At 42.0% G+C, this 21,799-nt stretch overlaps 1 protein-coding gene across 2 annotated transcripts in view; it reads right to left on the reverse strand.

Annotated features, from left to right (window-relative positions):
• Positions 1-455: 455 nt before the first annotated feature.
• BCAT1 (branched chain amino acid transaminase 1) overlaps positions 456-21,799 on the reverse strand; it is a 183,046-nt gene continuing 161,702 nt past the window's right edge. For both annotated transcript variants that reach the window (XM_069228580.1, XM_069228579.1), the window contains exons 8-11: positions 18,269-18,354; positions 11,222-11,362; positions 10,067-10,141; positions 456-7,683 (exon numbers count right to left, since the gene is read on the reverse strand). In XM_069228580.1, coding sequence (XP_069084681.1) covers positions 7,642-7,683; positions 10,067-10,141; positions 11,222-11,362; positions 18,269-18,354 — 344 coding nt within the window. In that variant the 3' untranslated portion in view covers positions 456-7,641. The remainder of the gene's footprint in view (positions 7,684-10,066; positions 10,142-11,221; positions 11,363-18,268; positions 18,355-21,799) is intronic.

A 21,799-nucleotide genomic window follows, 5' to 3' on the forward strand; every position in this document is an offset into this window, starting at 1 on the left:
AGAAGGTGGAGGGCCTGCTACACCTTATCCTCCGAAGACGTCACAGCCTGGTAAGTGGTGTGGTTTTTTTTTTGTGCTTGGATTCAATTCACGAGCTTCATGGCTAAATTGTTGACAGGAAATTCTAAAACCTAACTAACAGCCACCGTGTCACCTGCCTCAAAATGGTTCCCCTCACATAAAAAGGCTCCTTACTATATTGTGCGCTATAGCATACCCCAAATGTAGCTCAACCAGCCCAATGCACTCTCGGACTGTACCACCTTCCCCAAACCTCCCTCTCTCTGTTCGCCGACCCCATTGATCAATTCCTGAAAGCCCCATGCTGGGCTTCTTTATTCAACTCCAATTCTGTGCGTATTAAATCTCCGCGAAGATATGAACATTAGTTTACAGATGAATATATATTGATTTTCTTATCCTGGAAGACTAGAAATATCACTCTGCCACAGGCATTTGCAGTAATGATTTTATTGTTTTATTACCCGTATAAGAGCACAAAGAAAATCACATCTAACAGTAACAGTACAGTTTTGTATTGAAGTAACTATCAAACACCATCATACTTTTTGATCATCTTAATGTACCCTGAGCACATTTTTCTTTGGATGAGCAATGTATGAATTCATGACCAAGTTGTTTTTTTAAATTGCAGAGCTACTATCTGACACATTAATAATTGATATACTGATGTAATATATGCAGGAAAATGCTTGAAATAGAGGACACAAATGCAACAAGATTCCAACTCAATAAAAACAAAGTTAAGTCCTGAGTTTAATAGATTTGGCACAGCAGAATGCACTGGTAATCATACAATGACTGTGTTGGGAACACTTGCTCTTCATTAGCTAACCAGTGGTCTCTTTTCATCAGCCCCAAACAATACGTAAAGAGATTTTGTAAACCTTTTCTTTTCTATCCATTATTTTAAAAACAGTAAGTCAAGACACAACAAACTATGCTAACAATGATAGATGTTCTACACTTACGAATAACGTACATTTGTTATAAATACATTTTAATGATAGCATAGACCAAGAAAAAGAAGCTAAGAAGGTTCCTAGTGAGAATATGTCTTCCCTATAAAATATATTTTGAATGCTGAAGGGATTCACAGATGTATTACACTTAATAAACGGGGGGTGAACCAAGAGTGAAAGGGAATGAGGACCATACTGAGTGGTTCTAGCACACGTATCCTATATGATTTAATATCCAGAATCATTGAACATCATTTGGGTTCATTTGAAAACAGAAGGCAAACTAAATATGTCTTTTTGAGACACCACATGCACAATATAATGAATAAGTGCAACATTGCTTTCAATTTACAAATGCATATTGGCTATTCAGATATGTGTCTCAGAGCAGTGATGTTTTAGGTCCAGGAAGACCAGATCATGCCAGACTTCCAGGAAAACCACTATTTAAGTAATATCTATATAGACTAATTATATGTAAATTTATTTGAAGTGGGTATCCTGAAAATATAGCTTAATTCCAGACCTCTTCTGTCTAAAATGTGCAACCCTGTCATAGGCCATACCACAAAGCCCTATTGATGACTGAAGGTTCATGGGGCTTCCCTCTTAATAATCTCTTGTAATAATCTAGTTCAGTGTTCAAACATTAATGCAAAACCATTAATAAAAACCTATTGACAGAGCAATAACCATTGTACAGTATAGGGTTAACAATTAATGTACAATTTAAATAATTTGAACAGACACATTGTTTATAAAGTTTTTTTCTCCCATTAATGTATTGCAGATCATGTATGGGAGAAAGATGTTATGAGGGGTGTGGCCATTTTTTTATCACACTGTCTCTCTAAGGAAAACTAGAGCCTAATTTTGTGGTTGGTAGTAACTGAAAATCTTCTAGTTTTTTTAAGAAAACACTAAACAGGGACTAGAATCCACTTACTGAATTTCCACAATTATAGTGATAGTATTGTGAATAAAATCAGGTGGTGGCATCCACTCAGTATTTAGATTTCTCTCCAGAAATGTAAGAATTTTTAGTAACCAAAACAGGTTCTTTCGGGTTCCAAGTGGATATATATTTGTCATTATAGTAAAATTTTTGGTAAAAAAGATAAATGCTTTTAGTTCCAACTTGAATTATTTTATCAGAAATCTAAATGTTTTTTTCTGAATGAACAAATACAAACTTGGAGATTTATGGAATATGGCCAGAGACGTGCCATCATTTTCAGCTAATGTGAATTTTGCTCTCATTTCAATTGTTTTGATTTTTGACAAAATATATTTGTTCAGCCCTAGAAGATGAAGAGAAACTGGTTGGATGACCTCAGTCTTCAGTTTATTGAGATTTAATGAGCGTTCATTCCACAAGGACGAGTGCTCCCACTACGGAACTTTTCTTGCTAAAAAATGATTTTACTGTCATGTATACAGTATTGGATTAACACTCATAAAACAAGAACAGTATAAAGGTGACTGATAAGACAAAACCCCAAATTCAATCAGAAAAACAATCTTAAGGCAATTCTCTGCTGAAAAATCTACCAAAACTTTGGACTCGAACACCCTAAGTCACAGCTCAGTTTTATTTAATGAAATCTAACAATGGCTCAAGAGCCACAGTTCCATGACTGTGTAATTACCATATATTTGGTAAATTGAGTCATTATAGTGCTACTGGGTTGTGGTGAATAAATTCCAGAGTAGCACGGGATTACAACCTCACCACCTTGAGGCACAGCTGATCTAAGATCTGGCAAAAATCTGAGGGTGTTACAGCCAGAAAACAGGCAAGAATATGCACAGGCAAAGAGCTCGGCTATTGCTCATTGGCGAAGAACGTTCTTCAGAGTAGTGTACTGTCGCACACTGAAGGACTGTGGGTCACTTCACACACAAAATCACAATTGAAATCTGGATAAACTGGCATGTTTGTCGGTAGTCTCCCGAGAAAGGGTATGGAGCTAAAAGGCATGAAAACTTAGCAAACTTCTTACTAACTTCAGCAATTTCGTTGCACCCTCGAAGGGAGTTCGGTAAATCTGTGCTTCCTTTGAGAAAGCGATCTTAATATACCATCCTTCTCAGGAACACAACAGACAACCAAACTGACATGAGTGATGAGATGATTCCATCTCCTTTTTATGTAATAAAAAACATAATTAATTACAAATTTAAGCTTCCATCTCCACAAAAAACAGATGTGAAGCAATCTTTTATGGGCTACAAAGAAGGGTCACGATCAACTGACTTAGTCAAATCTGGACTGGATAAGAGGTCACCAATGCAATACTTCAACAGCAATTAAATACTTCAGTTCTGAACATGCTTTGCTGACAGGTATGTGTGAAGAGAAGAGAACCTTCAGACATCACAATCCTTTACTGCTGTCACTGCAAATCAGATGCAGAGACATAACAACTGTATGGACTATTACCTACTGCGGTAACCAAAGGTTTCTTTGTCACTTGACGTACCCTTATAAAGCAAACATTAAATGATGTTTGGTTTGCTTTCACTAAAGCAAATCTTTATTGTGCTTTGAACAAAGCCTGTCTTAAGGATAACAGATCTAGGATATGTTTTTTGACAAGCACCTAAAATATTTTTTAGCAACCTTAAGTAGGTTCAGACATAGTACATTTTTTAAAGGCATTCATCCCTTGTTAGTTCCAAAACAACTTGAGGATGGTTCCCTGTAGATATTTGTGCTTAACTAGGGCTAAGAGCTGCTCAAAAACCCTCCAGTTAACCAAGCAGCGAGTGTAAGCATCAACATCCCTGAAACCTGGTCTTCAGATCCAGCGTATGTTATGAAGTCAGATCCTCACAACTACATAAGACTTGAATCTGTGACATCCACACATTATCTTTTCCAAACAGTATATCATGCTTACTCCTTCTATCTCATATCGCCCTCCAAATGACACACTCTAAATATCTAGCCTGACAACCCTCACTGAAAAATTCATGCACCTTGACTGTGGGATAAATAAGCATATCCTAAAAGTCTAGCAGCATTCAGTGAGTAATTCACTCCTCCATCCTTTAGAATCTTTAACTCTTCACGAAAAGGGTAATCAAGGTGCTCTATTGTGTAAAGTGACCACCTGACAGAGTGCTTTAACCTCTAACAATTCCAATGTCAGCTCCTAAGCATCTTAAGAAGTATCACGACTAAGATCATATTTGGGAGAGCTGCCGTCTGCCCTGCCTAGTTACTGTGTTAAAATAGTCATCAACCCCTGTCATTTTGTTTCAAACACTCAAGAGCATGGATTACTTGTACATTAAAAGCACACTGAGACTATATGGCTAAAAGCTGTAGATGAGAAATGCTTTAGTGTTATATTCAGTATGATGCCAAAAGCTGTTGATGAACACAAGTGTGCCTCTTTGGCAAATTCTTTGTGACAAATGCTCAAAATCTGCAAACCTTCTGTAGCAGTTAGCTTTCTTGATGTAAGTCCCATTTTTTATTATAATGGCTAAGACTGATTGCAAGTTTTACATCTTATATATTGGTTACACGAAAATTTCCATTCTCTGGTCAAAGTCAGTAAAAATTATTTATTTTCGTAGTCGGTGTGGCATCACCAATTCGATAATCACAGCAATGCATCATAAAATATAATTTAATCTACGCAAATAAAGCAAGTTTCTTAGAAAAACTGAATTTTCTCTTGACTTACTAGATAAGAAGTATTCTAAGTGAATGCCCTGACTCAAAATACAAAGCAGCAAAAAAACTGTGAGTTGTTTCTTTCTCTTTACAGATGTTTTTGTTATTATCCTAATAAAAGTTTGGGGGAAGTGGGTTCAGAGGTTCCCATCCCCTCGCAGCCTACTCGGATATGTATGGAAAGCAGTGCTTAATTTGTGCTTGTTGTTTCCAGTGCAGAGCACCGGCTCTTATTTTTGAGGGCCGGGGCTTGCTCTTCTGCCTCAAGCATTTGCTGCGAGCAAAAGACACATATGGGAAAGACGGAGGAAGGGAAAAACGAAAAAGCGTCACAAAGGAAGAAAGCAGAAAGCTGCAAGCTGAGCTGAAGGGGCAGGGAGTGACTTTATATGGATTGAAGAGGCCCGAGATGGCTTCAGGATTACGCTGCCTCAGTAGTCTGTGCTCGCTCATTTAATTGAGCAGCCGCATGTTTAAGAGGAGGGCTTTGGGCACCGGCACCTCTTTATTTACAAATTAAGCACTGATGGAGAGCTACCAACACATCACCATTCACTGATTAGTAAGATCCTAGATGGTAATAGAGAAAGCAACTGCCTGAGATGGTGCCCACAGAACGTTACTCTGAAACTTGCCAGCATGACAGTGACGTGTCACAGAAGAGAGTACATCATACACCAGTGTCCTTGAAATCTATTTCAGTGAAAATTAGGAAAATAACCATTAATGTTACGTGATGTTTTTATTTCTTTCAATTGTTAATATTGTTTCCAATAGTGAAAATATTGTGCACCCTAGGAAAAAGCAGTGTACTACAGACACCTGACTTGCAGTACCCTGGAAAAACAAATATGGTTAACATATTTATTGCTGCATGACTGAATGAACCGATAGTGCTATACTAATACTGACGGTCCTCTCCGAGAGTAGCTCCTTTGCTGCTGCTTTTGGAGCAGTTTGTTGTAAAAGAACCGGCAACCTCAATACTTAGCATCTGTTCAGAACAATCAGAAAAGCCTCTTTGCAAGTCACTTGCTGCACGGAAAGTGGAACGGTTATCACATTTGCACAAAATACTTTAGATAAAAAAACAGTATTTTGCCTCCAATGTCTCTCTTCCGGTTGATTCCAGACAATGGGGAGTTCTGGTTGGGAGTAGCTTCTGTTTAACTACAACTTTTGAGCTCAGTCAAACATGGAGTTCACTACACTAAAAATGTATTTAATGCCCTTTTTAAAGGGGCACGTTTGGTTTCAAGAGCTGTTCAGTCTATGGACTCTCCCTATGGTGCCATCCTATAATTTTTCAAATAACCTCCAATGGATACTAATTAAAACTATATGGTGAGAAGATACACCTACCTACATATCGAATTCGTCCTACACACAGTTCAAATTTGATTACAACGGATAAAGAGGGATAAATATGTAGCACAAAAGTGGAGTAAATGACACTTTCAATTACATTCCCTAAATTTACGAGTTATAAAAAATGTATTCTACACAGTCATTTTTTTTAACCATGTTGTGCTTTCATATATATGCACGTTCATGTCACAGAGCATAATTTAAATGAACCATTCAGCTCGGATATTTAAACTGTTCTTCAACAAGGAATGTTTACCTCATTTTGGTTACAGTGAATAAGATACTGAAAGGTAGACATGGCTATGAGTCCAAATAAGCCATCAGCAGCAAGAAAGAAGGGGCTGGGGATTTAAAGAGACCAGCAACTGCAGAAAAAAACAATGTTCTTGAAGCGGCTTAGTGTTTTCCACCACTTAGGTTTTTTTTGTCTGCATCCCAATGTTCTGAAAGCACATTTTCTCTTGTAAATACACGTAACGCCATGAAAAAATGAATGCCTTCCATCCATAAATCCTAAAAGTAAACCAACTGTTAACTACCTGATAACACCCCTTAGTCGCCTCATCACACACCTTTAATAGGTGTATTTTAATTTAAATACAGGGTGCTTGGTTTAGATATGACAAGTAATGCATGTATGGAGAATTCTAATGCTGATGACTGGAGATGAACAATGCGTTTTAACCCTCTGTGTTCATGGCTAGAAATCCAAAACTGAATAGTGACAGGAAAAGAAGCAATATTGAAAGAAAAAAAAAACAGGCTGCTGTTAAAAACGAACATTCAGACTACTGGCCAACTGAACCCGTACAAGCTTTACACTACCCATCTATGTGTGTTCCTTTCGTTGTAATATTCAGCTTGGGAAACAGCTGGGCTTTTTAAAAAATGCTTGTTCCCACATTTTGGAGAAATGACATGCACATCGTGCAAAAATGCAAACTTCGTCAATAAAAACTCAAATAATAAAAGTCTTGTTGAATACGGCTGATATACAGCAACATAGAATACAAAGAGACATCTCCTCTCCGAGAAACATGAAAACAGAACTTAAATAGTCTCACTCTGTGTCATACGACATAGAGTAAAAACAGTATTTCCTTCATTCTGATCTGTGTGTACTGTTAAATTAACACATGGGTGAGCACTGGAGTGTGTTTAGCATGCACAAGAAAATCTGATTTCACAAATCTACAATAAAAAAGAGCCCCAGAAACCCACTACCCACACAGCATACTTCAAGGCGTACAATCCAGGGGGCACAGTTGATGGGTAAAGATTTCTGTATCCCTGAATATGGATCGGATTTATATAGTCTTTATTGTGTTGGTGCGCGTCCGAGGAGAGGCACACAGAGAATCGTCAGCACAGTTGGCCACCAAAGTGTAGAAATTAATCTACCTGAAAAGGAGCCTGGTTCCTGAAAACAGTATTTCTAGATAAACTGGTAACTATGATCACATCCTTTGCACTAATGAATACAAAAAGGAGAGACAGATATACAAAGCCTAGATCTAACTACACCCACCCTTACTCGTTACAATTACAATCTACGATTCAATGGAGTTTGAAAGATTTGATTGTAGATTTTTCTCTTGCTCTTCAAGACACCAAGACCATCCAGTCACTCTGCTGCCTTCCATACTAAAACATAAACAAGAAAACATTAGTTTACAGTTCACTTGTGCCTACAGACCTCCAGGTTAAAGAAGTGCTCCTTCCCCATGCTGACTCGCTATACAGATTTACTCTTGTCAAGATTAAGGGCCTTATTCAGAATTGGAAGGAAGACTACCGTCAACCAGAGAAGCAGAAGTAATAAACTACACTGCCCTGGTAGACTACTGTCCGCCACATTTACAGACCTCTGTCTGCCTTGTGGAGATCTCTATGCCTCCAGAGTAGCCACTGCCAAAGTAGCTTCTCTGAAGGCATCGAAAGTTTGATGAGCACCCATGTTTCATGTAGCCAAAAGTGAGAGTAACATGCTGGGAGTGTTTTTTCCAGGGTGCGGGATAATTTTTCTTTTTTGTGTTTGGGTACACCAAGCCTTTCCTGGCAGTCCAGAATAAAAATAATACATCAGACTGCCATCTCTAGATCTAGGGAGGAAGGTGTGATGTATTTACATTGACAGTCATCAGTATTAGGGGGCAGATGTAGCAAAGGGTTTGCACCTCGCAAACGGCGAAAAACGCCGTTTGCGAGGTGCAAAAGCCTCTCTACTATGCAGAAATGCATTTTGCGAGTCGGATCTGACTCGCAAAATGTATTTCCGACTCGCAAATAGGAAGGGGTGTTCCCTTCCTATTTGCGACTCACAATGCTAATCAATTTCATTTGCGACCGCGATAGCAGTCGCAAATGAAATCTCAGTTACCATCCACTTGAAGTGGATGGTAACACAGTTGCAAACGGGAAGGGGTCCCCATGGGACCCCTTCCCCTTTGTGAATGGAAAAAAAGCTAAACTAAAGGTTTCGGGTTTTTTTTCCAAGTGCAGCTCGTTTTCCTTTAAGGAAAGTGCTGCAGATGGAAAAAAAAAGACTGCTTTATTAAAAAGCAGTCACGGACATGGTGGTCTGCTGACTCCAGCAGGCCACCATCCTCGTGAGTGCCCATACTCGCAATGGGGTCGCAAACTGCGACCCACCTCATTAATATTAATGAGGTGGGTCTTTGCGACCCCATTGCAAGTTGCAGAAGGTGTCTGAGACACCTTTCTGCATAGCAAATTGCGACTTGCAATTTGCGAGTCGCAGGGACTCGCAAATTGCAAGTCGCAATTTGCAAGCTACCTACATCTGGCCCCAGGTTTCTGCTAGGGGAGCCGTTTAGAGTACTGTTGGCAGAAACATGAATGTGAAACTGGCTCTAAACAGAAATTACAAAACATTAATTTGGTGGACAGGGCGCTCCAACACGATTTTTGGTGGTCTACCCTGCAGGTTAAACAGTAACTGAGGCCTAAGCCTCCAACTTTGTCCTTGGTGTGAAAGTAGCTTGCAAATGTTAGTAAAGATAAACACATTTGCAATTTGTTAGAGTTCACCTATTCATGTAGGCTTCTCCAACCTGGAATATCCATACCCTGCCCCTCAGAGCAATATTATACCTAACTGGTGTAACTACACAAGAATGAGAGCTAGATAGAGAGAGAAAGAAAGCAATGCCTGAAGCTGTTTCGATAATCCAACCTCATTAACATAAATTTATGGATTAATAACTATCGGACTTATGCAAAAGAATAACAAAGCAAATCTAGTGGTGAAATCTGATTAAACCCAGCCTTGACTAAAGCTACACCTGAATACTGCGCCTACAGTCAAACAATATAATGCAATCGCCTACCTCTGTTAAAGGGAAAGCCCTGGCCCTTTGATCAGGGAAGAGGTGACCAGCACTTGGCACATCTTCAGCTCTGCAGTATTACTGATTATATGCATGTTAAGTAGGGACAGTCCCACTCAGGTCACTCGAATGAGAAACGCAGAGACTGTGTAAACTAGCCTGTTAATATTTGAGTATGCTTGTGCCATTATTGCACACATAAAGCTTTCAAGATCTGTCCAATGCGGTCTGCTAAGGATTCTGAGGCACTTCGAAGAAAAAATATTTTTAACGCACAACCTTTAAGACTCGAGAAGAAATGTATTAATAAAAAATGATTCACTAATATATATGAGTGTTATACTGCTCTCTAGGGTTTGGATTCGGGATTCTTTAATCTAACAGTGAATGGTCTGTGTTAGATAGCGACATGCAGAAGCAAAACTAACCCTAAACTAGGAGACTGATGACCTAAACTACTCCTCCAAATTATTAAATGGTGATCATGCACAATGCTGCATGTCATTGCCCTAGTATGCATTTTATGCATTATTAATGATAGTCAGTTGTGCGCTACAGCACATAGGGACAGAATGAAAAGGGTAAGATATATTAAAGTTTCACCAAATTTCTCAGCACTTCATAGTTAACAACTTTCCAAAATGCCTTTAATATTAATTCAAAATAAACATCTTTACCTGAATATCAGTTAGTTCTTTCAGACACCGGGATGCTATCTTAGGTCCATTTTCCATTGTCGGGATATGCAACTCCTGGAGAAAGAGGTGAAATAACAATTAGAGTTGTGTAAGACTATTAATTGTGTCTAGAGTCCTTATCAAGTCAGCAGGGTAAGGCGGGACAGACATTGCATCTGATCTCATGCTGTGCACAATTAAACTAAAGGACAGCTTGGCCTTTCACAATGCCCAATCCAAAGTCATCAACAACAGTCTTTCGGTGGGGGTAGGAGCCTTATCATTGCACCCCAATAGCATTGATGGGCCATATTTCAGGTGGGCATATCCAAGTAATAACTGGATCGGTCAACTTTTATCTCAATTTAAGTTAGGACCATGAGTCTGATCAGAGGGGATGATATGCAAATTATCTCTTCATTTGTAGATGTAAGAACTACTCTGACAGAGGATAAAAGTGGTCATAAACTAATGTCAGAAAGACGAACCCTAGGAGCTCAAAGGGACCAGGGTATAAATACATTGATAATCATAAGAGTCCCGGGGACTCTTTTTCTAAGGTGGTAACAACACAGAATAAATTAGAGGTATCCTGATTGAAACAATTAATACAATATGCAGGCCTTCGTTGTATAAATAAAATTATTTTAAATATATATGTTCAAACATTAATTATAAACAAAATATTAATTACTACAGCAAATAGTGCTAAATGATGGGCGTAAATTGGGGGAAATCCTACCATAAGGCTGGTCACATCCACTATTTGTGTTCTATTGCATTCAGTGCTATTATTTAGGGCAAACTGCCTTCTCATACCCATTTTGGATGAAAGGAGGCATTTTTGTTAAAAAAAAATAGCTCTAAATGCTGAATTGCTGTTCTCATGTAATTAAACATAATCTTGTGGAATTTGCGGGTAACGCTGTGTTTTCACACTACATTGAATTACACAAGTTACGCCCACCCCTACTTCTAATGACATCATAGGCCACAAGGTCAAAGCAGCGGGTTCTAAATTAAGAAATCGGTGCCCGAACACATGCAGATGGTGAGGTAAACAGTACAGAGTTCGAGAAGAGAAGGAAGTCAGCCTCACACTCACTAGACTTTGAAAGGGTTTGTCGTTATGGGAGTTGCCCGTGGTTATCTTACCTCTTCTTTATATAGAATTTTAGAAACCGGACACACTACACAGGCTGTTCCCGATCCAAACATTTCCTTCACACGTTTCTCATTCAAGGCAGTTAGCAGATCACTCATTGTAAGATAACGCTCGGACACTTTAAATTCCCCCTGCACAAAAAAAAGGTGAGAAATCATTTTTGACTAGTTGCTCAACAGTCATTCTGCTGTCTTTTACAGCTTGATCCTGGGTTTTAGAGGACCCAATTTACAAATATTTTTGAAAGAAGGAGACTACTAAAAGCCAAAATACAAGATCGATGTCTTGGAAGACACAATGCACTCTGGGTGCAAATATTCTAAACAGCTCATATTAGCCTCTAATTACAGTGCAACTGATAGAATAGAGATGGTAAGGTATATACCACACCAGCTAAATGGTATTACCATGGGTGAGGTATTTATCAAGTGTGGCGAGTAAGGAAAATGCTACTTACCCTGCAAGCATCTCTTCTTGGTGTGAATTCCTGTAAAATAACATGCTCTGAATACTCCTATCATTTAATATTGGACAGGGACATTTGCAAGTTGATTTTCTTCAAAGCAGTCTTTTGAGTCACAAGGTGAATTGATGCTTCCCTTACTTGGCAATTCAAATGAGTATGCACTTCATGTTAGATTGTTTTGCAGGTAAAAGTAGGTGTATACTTCAAAAGGCTGCTACCCTTTTGGGGCTTGGGTAGTCTTTGCCAGTAACCAGAGTTGAACACTGCCTCCTGAAAGGGTTGGATATGAAGTGGTTGTAAAGGTTACTTGGCCACATTTATGGTAAAATCAAGGCTATGGAGAAGTGAAATGGTCGCCTGTGTGCTGTAGGCACTGTTGGCAGCTTGCACTCTTGATCAGCCAGTCACCAAGATAGAGGAAAACGTGGATACCCCCTCTCCTTAAGTGGGCAACGGCCTCTGCCAGGCACTTGGTGAAGACCCTGGAGGCAGTGGTGATACCTGAGGTCCAGAATAGTCTAAGGAAACCGCCTTTCTTTGGACTAAGGAAGTGAAGTGAATACACCCCTTTGCCATGTTGGTCTATGGGTACTGTCTCGATTGTTCCCTTTTGAAGGAGTGCTTGAACCTCTTCCTCTAAACATGGAGATCTTCCCTCTTGAGCATGTCTGCAGGGTCGATTGTTGAGTGGGGGAGTGAGACGTTCTTAGCAATAGCCGTGCTGAACTACCTGTGATACTCACTTATCTGATGAAATTACCTGCAAGTGGAAGAGGAAATCTTGGAGTCTAACCCCCAAATGGTGTTGTGTGAACAGACAGGGAGGCAAGGGGAGTCACTGTCTGGAGAAGGATGCCCCTTTGCCAGAATCTTCTTTCCCCCTTTCTTTTAATTGTTGCTTCTGTAGCCCAGAGTAGACTGCTGGTGGTAAGACTGATGGTGTCTCTGATAGGAGGGAAGAGGATTTGGGAAGGTGATCTTGCTACCTGCTCTGTGTTGCTGCCTTTGCAAGGACCTCCGGGGGGGGTGGATGTTTGGAGGGCACCATGGCTTTGGCAACATCTGTATCCTTTGTAGGTCCTCCCAGCATCTGCTCAAAGAGGTGTTCACCATTGCAGGGCAGGTGGAGAAGATGCTGTTGCACTTGGGGCTTAAAAACAGAAACACAGAGTCAGGCGTGGCATCTTACTAGTATGCTAGTCTTAACTTTTTGGGCTGCAGTCTCAACAGCATCAAGAGCAAAGTAGATGGTGGCACTGAGATGGCCTTTCCTTCCTTCCCTATTTCTCTCCTCTTTGCATATAGTCCTTGGAGAGGTGCTTAAGAAGGTCATGCATATTACCCCAGTGCGCCCTCTTGTGTCAGGAAAGAAGGCCAATGTAATGATACTCCTGGAGATACTCCAGTGTGTAGCAGCCCACATCTGTTCTCTTGCTCCCCTTGTCCCGGTGGGCCGTGGGGAAGTACATACTGTGGCCTGGGTGATTGCATGCTTAAGCAAAGTACGAACCATGAGGAAGTTGGGCTATTTGACCCCATAAGTAAGGTGGATCATTGGGAAAGGGCTTATATATTTTTTACTTATCTAGGTTGTTACCACCCTAGCTTTGACAGGCTCTTTTGAAAATGTTTGTGGTGTTTTTTAGCATATCATTAAGCATAAGGAGAAACTGCACTGTGCACTGGGTCTTAGAAAGCGTCTCCACCAGGAAAACGCCGCCCTCCTGAAGGATGTGGTCACTTCATGACACACTGTAGTATCATCTGGGGGGATGGCCTGCCTGGGTACAGATCTGTATTTACTTGGGGGATCAATATTATAAATTTCCCATAGGCCGTCAGTAGGCATAGGGTCCTAAGGTGAATCATGGAAATCAGCAGGGTGAAGTTGGTTCCCTACCCCGTAAGGAGAGCAAGGTGATCCCTCTGGTGAGTACACATATGTTATGGTTGGGGAGGCTGTGGAACTGGTGGTGGAGGTGAAGTTGGTGGAGGAGGAGGACGTGTTGAAGATGGAGGTGCAACAGGGAGAGGTCTGGTGCCCTTGTCTTTGCATCTCTTGTTCTTTCATGAAGGTGAGCTTCCTCTTTCGTGGCAAAGTCTCTGTTGGCTTGGTGGGGATCTCAACTGTCTGCGGATGAATGAACAGATGGTTTTGCTATACATCCAGTTCCTCTGGCAGGCACTGGAGGATGGATTATTTCAACTCTTCAGAGCCAGACGTCAAAGGTGTTTTTAGCACCTACTATGGTCCTGAAGCCAAAGAAGGTCTTGACGCTGAGACTAATTTTGCCACCAATGTGGATCTCGGTGCCAATGCGGTTTCAGCATCGAGCGCCCTCTTGGTGCATGTGGAGAATCTTTGGGCTCGATGGATGAGCTGGGTCGGTGCCCGGAGGGGGGAGTGAAGTATGCTCCAAAGGCTCCAGTTGATGATAACCACATTCTGAAGGGGGTGGTGGCCCAGCTAGTTGTTTTTGGTCAATAGGCTCAATGCCTATCCCCCTTTGGGAAAATGCTCTGCCTCAAATCAGGGTTGTTGCAGGTGGCTGTGAAGCGCCAGTGGTCTGTTCTTCTTCCTCCTTCGATTTGGAGTAGTACGAGAAGGCTGCCTCCAGGCTGTGCCACAACTGCAGGACTGTGCCTCAGAGGGAGTGACTTATTTACCTGCCTCAATGCTATTTTCCCAGGAGATGTAAGGGGTGTCTTCAGATACCTGCGTGTGCACCCTCTGATATACCCGTTCCTGCCCGCATCGGTATGGGAGAGTCTTCTTCAAAAGGAAGGGAAAGCAGGTCTTGTATGTGGGTTCATCATCGTTGGAGAGAGGCAGAGATTGCACAGCATGTGGTGCTTGGTCCAGAGGAATTTTGAGTCACAGTGGGGACAATATTGGAAGAGCATCCCTTTCATTACTGTATGTACATTTTCCACAAAGTCTTTGAGGCAATGGGTGTGGAGCAACGGAAAGGGATTGAGACCCTTGGGGTAAGATGCCAATGGGAGGCTTGTATCTGTGGAACCGCATCTGGAGAATGAAGAGAAGTCGAAGACGTTGAGTTTCTTCGGCTGATACTGGAATTGAAACAACAGACTGAGCCCAAAGGAAAGAGATTCAAGTCAGCAAACATGGAGTGCTGTTGATACATGTCTGAGCTTGATGGTGGAAAAAAAATATAATCTAACATGGTGTCAAAGCCCATGCGCATTGCCAAAAGACTTTATTGAAGAAAAACAACTTGCAAACTTCCAAGCCCAACAGCAGTAGGCAGAAGCATCTACAGCAACACCTGCTACACACACATCCTATTATAGGACAACGCATAGAGAATCTGGTTTTAAGGCATGCTTTGCTTGTTTTCCAGGCTTCCTTCCTGAAATAAACTTCAGCAGGTTTGATTTGACGAAATCTGTCTCAGAGAAAAAGAGCTCAGAATTCAGATCCTTGTGCAAACTTCAGTATGTCTAGTGGCAAGGGTAGCTACTTCATCCTTGCTGCAGTCTCACTGTTTTCAAATATTATAAGTACTTCTTGCCATCCAATGCATTCCTTATTCAAAATGTAAAGCTCCAACAAGCTTAATTTTTATTTCAGATAAGAATGTTGCTAATCGCGTCTCTTAAAAAGGGTTGTGGAATGGTCTGAGTTACTTTTCCATGTAGAAAAATAATTTCAGTGAATTAACATTCTCACTGTTATTTACTTTTAGGTTGTGTTTGTATAATCTTTGGAGTAATTCAAATTAAAGATATGCATCAATATTGGACAGCAGAATGCAGAACAGCAGAATGGAAGATTCGGATTTGATGGAAATGTCTCATCAGGTTCAAGATTTGCTTCTTTTTCATGTCCATTCAACATTTTGACGACCAGTCCTCTTTAGAAGATGATCCTCCATCTGAGGCCAGACCGCTTTAGTCTCCTCCTCTCGGGGTCATCTTTTAAGTTCAGTTGGTCCTGAGTGCCAATCTCCAAATTAAGATTTGGACGTTGCACTTCGCAGCTAATGGAGCTGAAATATGTAGGTCCTTTGAGACCAATGGCATCAATATGGCATTTGTTTCTTTTGTTTTCAGAGCTGTATGAGACATATTTGTCAGGCTAAGTACTGACCACATCTTGTGGACTTTAGCGAGTCTCTCTCACTGCATTCCACACCAATGTCCTCTGAAAGAAATATAATGGAGAATAGCACAGGTTCTCTCGATTCAAAGAAATTGCTTTCCTCCTTGAACTCTTCTTCATATGTCCTTATGGGTATCAGAAGCACTGCCCCTCTCCATCAGGCAGTAATAAGGACAGCACCATCCTTGTCTTAATGTTATAGTACTTTAACAGGTCCAGCCCCTTACATCTTACCAGTATGCACAGAAATGCTTAGAAGTGCTTTGTGCTGTAGAAACTAAAAAGGCGGCACATCTCAGGCAAGTCTTTCGAGGAGTAGTAATGTTGACAATGTAATCAACATGGAAATGGGATATTCTTTATTATCACCACCCACCCAACGCTATTCTCATTCAGCTGATTATTTATACAGTATTATATAAAACATTGAATTAATAAAGGCAGTTGCAAAAATGCGTGGGGATTGCACGCTTTTAAGACATTATGGGAAGGATAGCTGCTTTATGTGTGTGCAAATAAATGTGAGTATATATTTAAGATTAATTCTGGATGGATGACAATAATCACACAAATGGTTGTGAATATATAAACAAAAAATACGAATCAAGCAGTTAAAAGTACTTCTTTAAGAGCACTGCATTTATTAAAAATGCAGTTTTTAACCTGGGAGCTACCGTGGTGGTGCTATCTCCATCTACAAGTATGGTGGGCTTAATGTACTATTGGTAGGAAGCAAGAAAGGATATTATTGATTGATGTTTCAATATGGGCGCATTGTAGTGTGTGATATCTGAAGGCATGTAGGTGGTTGGAAAAAACATGGAGGTGTTTGCCTGGGCGAGGAAGACACTCCTAATGCTTTAGCAGTCTCAGCTTATTACTTTGAGTCAAGACCGCATCTCTGGTGGCAATGATGAGCCTAGCTCGGAATGTGGAACTGTGCAGGAGAGCGAGTGCTAAGGCTGCTTACAAATATATTCAGAAGCCAAGATCCTGTGAGCAGCTAGTTCTAAATGATGTATTTCTCCCAAACCGCCTGCTTTTCCTGGGAGTCATGATGTAAGCTGACAATTTTGAGGCACTTATTAGAGGGGAAGCAGTGTTGTAGCGTATTACTGCAGATATAGTCAGCACAGAATTCACTTGCAGCACTGCACCTGCCTCGAAAACAGTCTTTGATGCTCAGGAAAACAAATATTCAGCTCAGATACTTAGGAATGTAAATATTCAGCTCACAGGATTTCCAGGAGGAAGGTCAGGGCCAAAGATTAGCAGAAGAAAAAGAAACCTTTTTAAAGTAGTTAACAAGTGGTATGCACTCATAAAAACTGATATCCTCAAGGAATAAGAAAGGTTTATGTGGTTTGGCAAATGGCGTATCAATGTTGGGATGATGGGGGGATATCAAACTCCTCAGATAGAGGGAGGTACCTGAAAGCAATTGGTAGACCAGTGGAGCTATACTGAAGTACAGGATAAAGTTCTACATCAAGTCATATTTAAAAGCAACCACTTCAAATGTAATCCCACTCTGGACATAGGTTGATGCAGCAAATACTGAAAACGCCATGTAATTGTGGCGGTCCATACCTTAGATCATCCCTTTTAGTCTCCTTTCTACATACTAGAGATGTATGACCCTTTCAAACAACATTGACTCTAACTGGAGTTAATATGCCCATGTTGCGGATGTGCTTAATTCAAGTTTAAAACAAATATCCAGTTAAAGCAATAGTTGGCTGGATACATTCTGCTCAAATGGCAGTGACATCCTCCATGATGGTAAACACAAGATAGATACCTCTTCCAAACACATCCCATGATATAAGGCAGATGCAAAATCGTCTTGACCCACACTGAAAAATAGAAAATATAGCTGCTACAAGAAAATTAAAAAAAAAACATGACAGTTTAAAAATCACATAGACATGGGAAAATAAATGAAGATAAACAGAAGAAGGGCCATTGCAGAGGTGAGACTTAGGTCCCGTGCAAGCTGTACAGATGCTTACGTCCCCTGGTTCCAGGTGTGGTCAACAGGCCATCTATGTAGAGGCCTAGGGCACTAAGCTACGGGGCTGCTAAACTTTCAGGAAAAAAAACAAAAGTAAACATTTTTTTTTTTTTAAGTTGGTGCCAATAGGATTCTTTGGTTAGGGAGCCAGTTGCGGTCAGCTATTCTAGGTTCCCCTCTGTCTGGTTCCTCGTTAGGCAATCTTAAAGAACAGATCTCATACCTAGAGGTTACCAAGAATTATTAATGCAAATATGTCAAATTACAGGATTTTCTATCATGTTGGATTCTGCCATAGCAAGGCTATCAATGATGCAGTATGAAAAAACAACAAGCAATGTTTATTCACTGGGCATATCTGAGAAAAATGACATAACGTATATCACAATCCCTTGAAAATCTACTTGTAATAATGGATTCAAAATACCCACCCACTTGCGCGCCAAGTCCAAAATGCTCTGCCTTGTTACTCCAGGGAGAATAATGCCATCTAGAGGGGGTGTGGCTAGTTCTTCATCTGCAAGAATAAAATGTAATTAATCTGCTCATCTGAGACTCAATGGAAATTAACTAAAAAAGCATTATTTATTTAATACCAAGCCTTTAAGCTACATCTTTACTATGGACATAGAAAAATAATGACTTTCCCTGAGTTTAAATAATTGTGTATGTGTTCCTAGGAGGACAGATTATCTGTCAAATAGAAATGTACCATTTCACAAGAACGATGAATATCCAGTGAAAGCTACAATAAGAAAATGTACTATACTTATTTCTTTCTCAGGGCAAGATGTATGTAAGCAAACATCTAAATAACACAATATATGGCCAGGCTTTCTTTAGACCCTGTGTATCTAGATGCTGCAAAGAAACCGTCATTTAGCGAAAACATTGTAAAATGTACACTACATCAAGAACTGTAAAAAAAAGGGGGGGCGTGGCCAGTATGGTGGACGGATAAATAATACCTTTTCGTCTCTCCATACCCGCAGCTCGGCCCCGTATCTTGAGCTTGGAGTGCTCGCAAAGCTCCTGCCACCTCCAGAGACTGCGGGGCAGTGATGGAATTATAAGTGGCAAGTCCTGCTCCCTTGCAGTGCAGCTCCGGCGAGGGCCCTTGCAGTGACAGCCGGACCACACAAATTGTAATGGCGACTGCTTTTGATCTCCTCTACCCCCGGTGGGCGCCTACCTGCCAGCTTTCTGTGATGCCTCCACCTCAGAAAAGCAGGGCAGCGACTCCCAGAGAGAAGTGTAGAGAGGGCCCTGGGCGGGCGCCCAGACCCAGACATCTATGCGGCCTACTACACACTGTTTGTTTAGACACTAGGTCCTGTACAGAGACAACCCAGAGCCCTGAGAACAATCACGCACCCAACAGCGTGCAGTGAGTAGCTCCCCGGGCCGATAGTGAAGCGGTAGCTGATGCAGGGAAGCAGGACTGGGGGCTGGCTTCTGAGACCTCTAAGCCCTGAGAATGAGACAACTTCACCTTTTGAAGTGCTCCCTCTTCCATGCATCTCTGTGGGGCATGCAGGTTTCCAGGACCCGCTGAGCCCTGCGTTTGAGGACCCCTGGGGGTGGTGTAACTTGTGATATTAGCGGAACTGAGGAAGACAACTTGCGTTGACCTTCACTACCTGACCGGACACCCTTTTGGTCCTCAACGCTAGCTGCACCCTCTGCCCCACAGGGCCACATGCGGGCTTCGCCCATTGGAAGACAGGTGAACTGGCGGGCCACAATGCACTCCTGGAGATGATCGGCCAAGGCCTCTTATGATTAGCCCACAGGGACATTGGCCTAGAAGCCACAAGCAAGCCACAGCAAACATGCATGCTGCTCTAACAGTCCCTAACCTGCGTTCAACAGTTATCCCAGCAATGGCAGGGCACATACTGAAGGTGAAACTGTTAGGGCCCCTGGGAGAGACCATTGCAGAGTAGGGAGAGCTGTGAGGTGGGGGAACGAGGTAGGAGCCCTAAGGTGGTGCCTGGCTGGGGTGTCACCATGGCCAACAAATGGTAGAGAGGCGCATCTTGACTCTCTTGCCGTGTGAAGAGAAACTTCATCACACCCATAACACTCTGTCCATCCCACACTTCTGCAGAAGAGGCCATGGCTTCTGCAGGAGGAAAGAAAGACTGCCCCTAAAGGAAATGTTGAAGAAACCACAGGAGGCCCCACCGAAGATCGTCACTCACATCCCACCCCGGAACATCCTCGATAGTGAAGAATCAGAGGGACCAGTGACCAGCTCCTTCTTAGAGGCCCTGTTTGCTTTCCTGTGCAACAACCTCCAAATAATCAAGAAGGACTTGTCCAATAATCTCAAGGAAGTCCACTGCGATCTTGATTAACTGCGTGACAGAGTCTTCTCCTGCCAGAACCACGAAACAAGCTGGGACAAAAAGACTGAACAGCTGCAGTAGGAGGTCTTCAGGCTCAGAGACCAGCAGATTACCTTGCAGGCCCAGGCTGAGGACTTGAAAAACTGGTCCAGGTGTAACAACATATGCAATAAGGGGATGCAGACAAATGCGGAGGGCACAGACTTGGGAGCATATACCATGGACTTGTTTTGGTACATCCTGGAATTGCCCTCTGACATGGAAATACAACTTGGCCGTGTAGATAGTGGGCCTCCCAAGACCTGGCAGGCCTCACCTGCTGACATACTAGTGTGCGTCCATGATTTCCAGCTCAAAGAACGTATCCTCCGCACAGCTGGAGACCACCACCTGGTGCGATTCCAAGGACAAGCACCAATGCTATACCAGAACCTTGCAGCTGTTACATTGCAAAAACACTGAGAGTTCCGCACAGTGACTGCCTTTTGCAGAGTAAAGGCATCTCATACTCTTAGGGCCATCGATTCCGGATCATTTTCTACCTAGAGAGCAAGCTCCATCAACTCTGATCCCCTACGGACGGATGCCGGCTGCTGGGTATTGATGACGCCCCTGCTGGTGACCCTCAGGCCAGACCCACAACCGGCAGGCAGGCAAATACTCCTGTTGGCAACAGAAAAAACCCTTGCCAAAGGGGATTAGATCTGATCTGGAGACTATTGCAATTGAGAGTGGCGCAAGTACTAGAGACGCTGTCCGGTGATCCAGCAGGGACAGATGCAACATGAAGGCTGTTGAGACATTCAAGTGAGCTTTCGCATTGCAGTTCAACCCTGGGGATATGGGAGGGGGTGGTGGGAGTCAGACACCTTTGAGCCACCACATGAACCTGATAACCTCAAGACTGATGGGACTCTTTGACGCCTTTTGAACTCTAGTTGGAGTACTCTGTTGCTTTTATTCATTTTTTCAGTTCTTCTGGTTTGCTGAAATGGGGGATACATGCAGAAAATGAGGTTACCATACTTTTTGGGCACACATGTACACTGGCTTGTCTACAGTCTGAGTCGGATATGGAAGGGCGAGGACGGGACTTCGACCACAGGGAACTCTAATTGCATATGCAGGAAACCCACTTAATTGCCAGTGACTGCCACAGGCTGCGCTTCCGTGCTTTCACCCACATCAACATTTTTCAACTGCTCTTTCCCAATCCGCCAGAGTGGCTATACTGGTGTCACACTCCTTCCAAAGCAAAGTGGGATCCAAATTAGTGGAAAACAAAGGTAGGCTTCTGGCGCATACAGTGAGCTTAGGTGTTCACACGTTTACACTGGAGACACTGTATGCCCCGAATGAGGGACAGGAGCGCTTTCTTCGTTGGGTGGTGGAGGAGATTATGTCTTCCCAAGACAGACTGGTACCTTTGGGGAGGAACCTCAACTTAGTATTCAACAATCCCCTCAATCGATTGGCCCAACATTATGGTCACACTGGGGCTTTATTCAGGGAGGGAGTGCACTGGCTATGGGAGATGGGCTTTAAGGGTTCTCGGGATTACACATTTTATTCTCATGCTCATAAAACATATTCTTACCTAGACCACTTCTT

This window comes from Pleurodeles waltl, chromosome 4_1, assembly GCF_031143425.1.
Source record: "Pleurodeles waltl isolate 20211129_DDA chromosome 4_1, aPleWal1.hap1.20221129, whole genome shotgun sequence".
NCBI lineage: Eukaryota > Metazoa > Chordata > Amphibia > Caudata > Salamandridae > Pleurodeles > Pleurodeles waltl.